The following is a 9,101-nucleotide window of genomic DNA, read 5'->3' on the forward strand; positions in this document are numbered from 1 at the left end:
CGATATGCACCGACGATGAATTTCACGTGGCTGGAATAGATTGTCACTCGTTCTGTTAGATAAAATTTATATCTCATTATTTTGACTAAATTACGAAACTCGGATAATTAGTATTCTACATAAAAATTAAGTAACACCTGGTACTATTTTTTGAATTACGATAAAATATTTTTGAAGCAAAGAAATTGAGGTAAATTAAAATAAGATATAAAGGATCATCCACTTAGCCGCATGCGATTGTAAACAAACAATCAAAAGCACATGGCCAGCTTGCTCCATCCACTGAACTGAAAATACGTATTTTCAGTTCAGTGGCTTGCTCGCCCATAGAGTTGGAGCGTAGCTTTATCCAATCTATGTGCTCGCCTTGCTGATTGTTTACAATCGAATGCGAGCTAGGCGGATGATCTTTTATATCTAATTTTAATTTACCTCATTTTCTTTGCTTCAAAAAGGTTTTATCGTAATTCAAGAAATAGTACCAGGTGTTACTTAATTTTTATGTAGAATACTAATCCTCCGAGTTTCGTAATTTAGTCAAAATAATGAGATAGAAATTTTATCTAACAGAACGAGTGACAATCTCCCAGCCACGTGAAATTCATCGTCGGTGCATATCGTCTGCTGTTATTCCTTGAGTTGATTTACCTTCAGCCTAGGTTCGGATATATTCACTTGTTTGTAAGTACAGTTATATCATTATTTTCATTCTCATTATGTTGTTGATAGAAGAAAGAGACTCTGTCTGGATGTGGTCGTGATGGAATTAATTTTCATGGATTTGACCCGCGGAGCAGCTATCAGCTGCATGTGTTGGTAGCGAATCGGCATGCAAGTTGAATTGTCCGACTCATAATCACCGGCGTAATTCCCCTAATGTATACCTCTATCCACGTCACTTTGTTTTTCTAGAGCTAGAAACTTCATCATCATTCTCTTCATCTTCATAATCATCAATTTGAAAATCCTAATCTAGATAAAATTCTGGGTTTTCTTTCATTTCGGGATCGAAGTATTCAGTGACAATGTGGAGAAAACGTACCCTCGCAACAGGTTTTGCATGCAAGTGGAGCTTCACGTTGGAGAGCCAATCACGCCTCTCGTACAGAAAGTGACGTCATAAAAAATCCCCAATTTCGCGGACGTAATTCTGCGTGTTTGAAGCATTCAGAGAGAGAACTTTAAACTATCAATTAACTGAGTTCCATCGGTCTCCATGATAAATGATTTACACCATCGTGTTCTCCTTATTTTCTCCTTTAATTTGATATATGATTCTCCATTTTTACGATTTTCAATATAGTTCTACTTTAACGATTGATTGCATTGAACATAATGTACCAGGGGCTGCGGAATGGATTTGATTTAATGTGGGGAACTGAGCATGCAACGAAATCACAATCAGATAGTCATTTTAAGGTTTTATACACATTTCTTAAAAAAAAGAAAAAAAAGTGGTGGTGCTGAGCACATCACCCCTTCTCCCAGGTAAATCCGCAGCCCCTATTTACAATCAATCTTAAATATGAACTGCAAGATAAAAAATCACCAAGATTTGTGTTACCGGCCTCAAACATGCATAAATTCCATATTTCAACCTCAATGCCAGTCATTGCTTTTGACATCGCCTTGATTATGGTTGTGCTGATAAAAAGATTAGGAGTTTTAGAGACTCACACAAACAGAGATGTTTGAGATGATGATGGGTATGATGATAACGATGATGATGATTACGATAATTTTGTTGATGATGATGAGTAAAAAGAAGATGATGGTATATTGTTGTGATGGTGGTAATGTTAATGGTGAATGATGACGACGACGATGATTGGGATGATGTTGGTGATGATGATGGTGATGATGTTGATGATAATGGGTATAATGATGATGATGGGTATAATGATGGTGAATGATGACGACGGCGATGATGGTGGCGGTGGTGATGATTAGGGTTAGGCAGATATCTGAGACCGTAAGAAAACCGAATGACTGTGATTGCAGCCGTACATCTCGATCAAACCGTCTGACGATTAGTAGGAGACAGATGTCATCGTCAGTAAACGTTGACAACAATCCTTTTCTCAGAACCAACGCGATGGAACTATCTTCTATCATGACGGCTACCTTCAAAGAGAATCTAACAGTTCTTCGAATCTCATCAAATTATGCAAATTTCTTGATTGTCTGAACTTGCTGTCTTTAGTCCTCGACGCATTCGATTTGAAACCGGCAGCGACATGGTCAGGTAAGCTAAACTTTCCTTTGGAATGATAGAGGTCAGTAGATCCGCCAGAATCCGGAATGAGTGAATCGGCTAGGCGGGTAAACCGCGGATCTGCCATTAAATCTGTTCTATCCGATAGTTTTACGTTGCGGGCGTTCATGCTTGCGATCTTCTTGGCCCGCCGTTTCTTATTACGCGAGGTTGACCGCGTCCTCAGAAGCGCGATCTGAGCTGCAACTGTCAGCGAGTTAGCAGATTGTTTCTTTGATTTCTTACTACCATCATCAGGAGATTCCGCACCGCCATCTTTTCCGCCTTTGAGTCTCTTTGCAATGGACGAAAAGGATGCCATCTTGGTACCCCCTGGAGTTGCGCTTCTGTCTCCTTCTGCCCTGAAACTTTCCACTAATATTGCAGGACTTTCGGGATTTGTGAAAGACTCTGATTTGATTAGTTCTACTAAGAACTTTCCACGGCTGGGAGGTTTCTGTTCGCCACCTTCTTGATTTGTATAAGGATCAGGATGTGGGGCCACTCTGCTATCAACAGAATCTCTTGGATATTCGTGATCCCGATTTGCGGAAGCTTCTGGTCGTGGAGAAGCTGGTGAATTGATTCTAGATGGTGGCTTGCTCCTGGGAGTTTCTTTTATTTCATTAACCTGTTCAATCAACAAATGTTTCATGAAAGAGATATTTCGACTGGGTGATCTATTAATCTCAAAATGCGTATCAGGTTTATCATCAGGAGCATCAGTTAATCTATTCTGGGCTGTTTGTCCACCCTTCGCCGAGGCTGCGCGCGATTTTGGCAGCGAATCCCTATAAGATTCCGCTTCATTTGCTTCTTCGATTCCTTCCAGAACACGGTTCGTTGCTTCCTCGTCATTGATATTGCTGATGCACGCTCTCATGTACGGGCTATTCAAGAATCGTTCAGTTTCACCCACTGCGGAATCGTGCGATTTGTCCCTAGTGCAGCTTAGAGGACGCATGTACCCTGGTGACCTTCTCCTAGACTCTACCACTTGATCCTCTCTGGATGAAGCATCCCTCGTCTGCTGACGCACCGCTCCTACTGGATAGATAGTAGGAAGCTGTGGGCGATCATTATCGCTCGTTTGGGCCATGGGCGATCGACTACCATCGCGTCTTGTCAGGTTCATCGCCTGATCAACCTTCTGCTTGTGGTGAACAAACTCTCGCTTCTTCTGGATCATCAGTCGTTTAGTCTGATCCTCGTTTTCCAGGAGTTTCTCATACTCGCGATTGAAGCGTCTGACCTCGTAATCATTGGTCTCCATGATGCACTTCCCAACGCGACTCTCTACGATATTCCTAGCCATCTCCAAGCCCTTCCTGCGATCCATCAAGGACTTCTGGGAAACTTCCTTGGTCTGTTCCTGGTTGTTGTACTTGGACATCATCTCGGAGTCGATGCTGGTGGAGTTGGTGATCCGAAGCCCGACTTTCCCGATGGTCGTTAGTTTGAGTTTGCGGGCGATGTCGATGGCGGCCTGCTTGTTGATGTGTCGAGGGCCTGGCGGGTCACGTGGGTACTTCAGTGATGAAGGTTTCTTGCTTTCCTGGGGTATCCCCATGATTCTCTCCATACGAGACATGGCGACAAGTTTGTTCCTTCAACTTCGTCTTGAACTGCAGAACAAAGGTCTGGAGATGTCTAGCTAAAAGGTGTGTGCCGCACATGAAGTCAGCATCATTTCGATTGCTCAGAAAATCTGAAAAAAAGAAGAAATGGATTACAGAAGCATACTTCATAGAAAAGGAAAATATTGATCACCTTAAGATGTCAAAGCCTCCAAATATCTACGGTTCATAAACTGCGTTATTAGTCACATAAAAGGTATAGGGATAAATCAAGAGTGATTGACCAGTTGGCTGACAAAAAAACATTATATTTCTGAAAACAACCCAAATTTTCAATGGCCTTCATTTTTTAATACAAAGAAGGGGGAGGGGGTGGGGGTCGAAGATCCGCACCACTGAGGAAATTGCTGAGTAATCTGTAACTACATTCAAACCTGTGTATTGAGGTCACCTACAGCAACAGAAAAAGTGGCCACTGGAGGCAGGTGGTACTTATAGACAACATATATACTACAAAATGGAAGACAACTATTATGGGATCCCCCAAAACAGGATTTCACTATAGAGAGGTGACCAGTAAGGCATGTTTGAATGTGTCCAACTTGTACGTCCAACCTCACCCATGCCTCGGCATAAGACCTGGCAATATTATTAATATAGTATACTCAGAGAAATGTACTGTAGATATGGGGAAAGTAAACCTAGAAAACTTGCGCTAAAATCATAATTCTTACAAGTAATGATACCAATGAAAAAGATTTCAAGAATAAATATTTGAGTCTCTTTTGGGTTTTGCACTATCAAGCATCCAGAAAATCTCTCGTTTACCCATCCGGCCATCCCCTTTTTTATACATAACAATTAATATAGGCCTACTGTCTGCAGCTCTATACGTAGTAATCCTCTTCTCCCCCAAACACCAGCGATTCAAAAGACTGCAGCACACGCTAATGGGCATTAATGGGGCCAAAGACTATATATGTGTCTTAATAACAAATATTTATTTTCTTGAATACAAACATTATTTTATACTTTATGAGGAATACTGTCTGAGCACAAGTCATGTGGGCACATCTCCTAACATGTCTTATTAACTGTTAACTAACGAAATGAAAGAAAATTATCATTTAAGTGGCCATAAATAGAAACGACTAGTAACGATTCATTTGTTTTATCTTTTAAATCCAGACTAATACAGATAACTACTAGTTTGGCCTTTACCAAATTCAAAGATTTATTCTATGGTGTATAGCCTACCGTTTATTTGAATAGCGTATTATTGAAATCTGTCAATAGAAGGCGATCTTCGAATGAATTGTTTAAGAAATCCGACGAAATTCTGCAAACTTACTCATTAAAGTAGAAGTATAATCGGCGTGTGTTTGAATAATAATAATAAAATTTATAGAGCGCTTTATACAGGTGTTTCAAGGCGCACATGTGGGCTGACTAATGTAAACAATAAATCCATTAATTAAAGAAACACATGAAAATTAATACAAAAAATACAAAGACTATATACTAGTGTTGAAAAAAAATAGTTTTAAGTGAGGATTTGTTTGAATATGTCTGAATCACTGCTGACTTTTAAACTAGCTTTGGAGAAGGCACCTTTCATACGTTTTAATCAAGTCAAACTAGGGTGTACCCTCAACTGCCTGGTCAAACAAAAGTCATGACATTTCCAATGAAAATAGTGAATATAACTATTTATAAAGATATGTATATGCTCAGCAGACCCAATGGAACTAAAGTAACTCTTGACAAATTCATCACTATGAAACATTACGAAATTATACCTAGAATTTGGCATCACGTTCATCAATCGTAGACGATGATGACCCGGGGTCAACTTTGAGCCTAAGCTTATTTTTCAGGAGATCACTACAGAAAACTTTCACTTGAACTTCTCGAATTCCAACTATACCATTTCCTCATTTGAGGTATCTATTCAAAAAGATGCCCAATTCGAAATTTGATACAGTAGGCCTATTATTCCACTGCTACTTTTGCCATTATGTTAATATGTTTGTTAGCACAGACATAATTTTCATGACTGCCCTTGGCGATGTGGAAGATTGTCTGAGGTTTGCCTGCATGGCATATAAAAAGAAATAAGATATATCCAACCTTCTCTACATGTATGCTGAACCCCAAGGAAAGAATAAATATATTTTTCAAGTTGAATAAAATGTGTATTTCTGTTTCTTGTTGTATTAGGAGAGGAAAACAAACCAACAAAATCTATCTGTTTGAATTCTCCGGTTAGGCATATCTGAATCGAGTCGTGGTTCAGGGAAAATATGAGCATGATCAAAGCACTAATACCTTCATGAATCATGAGAAGAAAAGACAACTAATGAAATTGTAGTTATGGGATCCACTAGCATGAATTATATTGTGTTTTTATGTTAGACGACACACCTATAATGCTTAGCGTCATAGATCATGTAGATATGTTGTGATACATTAAATCGTATGTGATTAGGAAAAAAACCCTGAAATATGTGAATGGAAATAGATGATAATGAGACTAACCTTAAGTGGTAAATAGACATTTCCCTGCCCCACGCCTTCCTCCTTTTTTAGCCCTAATTATCTACTCTTATGTTAAATGCTTCAAAGGTTTAAATTCATTTTACGAGAATACAGCGTCACCATCAGACTTAATGCCTTTCTATATGTGGGGACACTAGTGTGTCGTAAGAGAACGATACATACTATAGAAATGATCCCTAAAAGTATGTAAGATTTCACAACGTTTCAGGTGATACATCCAATAATCTGACACTGTTAAAAAAACCCGTGATTGTACAGAAAAAAAAAAGATTTTGCAGAAAGCAATAACAGAATCATTCTGTTAATTCATAAAACAGAAATTTTTCTGTAATTTAACAGTGAGAACATGTCTGTTTAAAAAAGGGGAAAAGGGTGTTTTATTTAAGGACATTTGTAAGATTCCATACACCAAATACCAATTTCCTGTAAGATTACGCAGTCTGGTAATCAGGTGTTCTCGAGATTCTGGTACAGGAACGTCTTTTATTTTAAGGATAAATTTTCTAACAGTAGGTTTCCATTTTTTATGTGATTTGATCATATAAAGAACCGTATTTTCGCTAATAACCTCAATTGAGCACGTGATCCCTGAATGACAATAATTTTTCGAAAGTAATTTCTAGCTGGTTTACCTTAACATTTATTACACAAGTATGAGTCAATTATGTTACATATATTATAATGCATGCTGCGTTAAAAATGTATATAGATCTACAGACTAAATGTATATACTTACCATGGTTGCGAGAAAGGGCCTGGAGAGATTTCGAGACGGAAGTTTTATGGTCCAACTTTAAGGCTTTTAATTGCTGTAGGCTCTACCTGATAGGAGTGGTTAATGGGTTCACAATATTCAATTTCTCTCAAACTAATTCCCCGTCTTGAGTATAGGCCTATTCGCCATGAACTACGACGGTACATTTTATCCGTAGTCGCCAAAATAGAACAGTTATATTCGGCCTAATCCAAGTCATAACACTCTTGGCCTATACACTGTATAATACAGTCCCATAGCGGTGTCCCATTAGGCATTCTCATTTCTATTGTTAGACACTGAAGTGAGGAGGGGTACTATACCACAGTAAATGCGGCGTGGGTTGTTAGGGAACGCCAAATCCCTGACAACCCGGGCTATAGTATGAACTATGCCCCGGCGATCAATCACTCGCGGGCTTTGTCACAACGCTCAAACTAATCATAGGGAATGGTTCCCGTTCACGCCCCCTCTCGCTCGATGTTGCCCCCATTTACCTTTCTAATTTCTCTGTTTTCCTAATCAGGTTTGTGTCAGGAATTATTGCAACCAAAATTATAGTTGATCTTCACATACAAATCTATAATACAGAATAACTCTGTCTCTTACCACTCTTTCTGTCGACCCCCCCCCATTTCCTTAATTAATTTACTAATTCCGATTTTGTCTCGGATAATTGCGTTAAAAAAAATAAACAAAAAAATGCACATTCAGCTACACTCTAAAAACAGCTAGAGGGTAAAAATTTCCCTCAATATTGGGTAGAAAGGGAACATGCATGTTTGCTGGGTATTTTTTCCCCTCAATATTGGGCAAAATGCATGTTTGAAGGGCCAATTTCAACGCAAAGTTGCGTAAAATGTACGAAATATGTGGTATCTTTTTTACCCAACAAACATCCATGTTCCAATTTTACCCAATATTGTGTAAACCTTTTTTTTAGAGTGTAGCTCTTAATACCTCTGTTCCCCCTTTCTGTCGGTATCCTCACCACTCTCCCCTTTCTAATATTTTTATTTTCCTAATTCTGATTGTCTGACAAATTATTACAACCGGGAGGCCTTATTTCAAATACAATCACAAAATAAATCTCTCTGTGCCCCTGATTCTCCCTCCCCATCATTTTACTAATATGTATATTTTCCCAATAGGCCTAATTGTATTAGGAATCATTGATTAAATACATCACCTTCTCTCTCTCGTTCTCTTACTCTCTCTTTTTTTATCGATCCCAACATTTCTCTCTCAATTCCCCTTCTAATTTATTTGTTTTCCTAATTCTGATTGCGTAACTGATTAATTTCAAACCAAAACCTAAAATGGAGCTAACCGCCGCCTCTATTTATCTCTCTCCCCTCCCTCTCTATCTCTACTTCCCCCTCCTATGTGATGTATTTGTTTTCCTAATTTTGAATGTCTTACGAATCATTGCAACCGAAGTGGGAGCTTCAATATAACAGCAGAAGCTAACGCTTTGCTTCAAGTAAAAATCTATACATCACGTTCTCAATCTCAATTCTCTCCATCCCTGTTTCCCCAATATCTTTTTCCTAATTCTAATTGTATCCCGAATCATCAAGACCGAAATAAAGGCTCATATAAATTATTTATACATGCATACATTTAATAACTGAATCCATTCATACTAATAATAATAGTATTTTATTACAAGACTGTTCGCAGCAAAGGCTAAATTGTACATAACTTTTACATAAAAACAATATAAAACATAACAGTATCAAAATAGAATTATACAAATACACAAAGCATGTAAAATATACATTCATTAATACTTTGGGGGTTAATATGAATCAACAGAATATTTTCAAATATATTTACTGATGTAAAATGCATAGATATTCATATTGATCACATAATCATATAAATTCATGACAACATAGTCATACCAAATTACTATTTTCATGGAATGCAGATGCTCGTTTTCTTTGATTTATGC

At 38.2% G+C, this 9,101-nt stretch overlaps 1 protein-coding gene across 1 annotated transcript; it reads right to left on the bottom strand.

Moving 5' to 3' along the window:
• Nucleotides 1-1,254: 1,254 nt before the first annotated feature.
• Nucleotides 1,255-7,450, bottom strand: LOC129266182 (uncharacterized). The gene is made up of 2 exons (XM_054904027.2): nucleotides 7,127-7,450; nucleotides 1,255-3,962 (listed from the first exon to the last, which is right to left on the bottom strand). The coding sequence occupies exon 2, from the start codon at nucleotides 3,843-3,845 to the stop codon at nucleotides 2,127-2,129; it is 1,719 nt and encodes a 572-aa protein (XP_054760002.2). The 5' UTR covers nucleotides 3,846-3,962; nucleotides 7,127-7,450; the 3' UTR covers nucleotides 1,255-2,126.
• Between the last annotated feature and the right edge of the window lie 1,651 nt (nucleotides 7,451-9,101).

The sequence above is a fragment of the Lytechinus pictus genome, chromosome 8 (assembly GCF_037042905.1).
Source record: "Lytechinus pictus isolate F3 Inbred chromosome 8, Lp3.0, whole genome shotgun sequence".
NCBI lineage: Eukaryota > Metazoa > Echinodermata > Echinoidea > Temnopleuroida > Toxopneustidae > Lytechinus > Lytechinus pictus.

What these genes read in the sequence shown, in the direction of transcription:
- LOC129266182 (XM_054904027.2), bottom strand. Translation starts at nt 3,845, where the DNA reads ATGTCTCGTATGGAGAGAATCATGGGGATACCCCAGGAAAGCAAGAAA.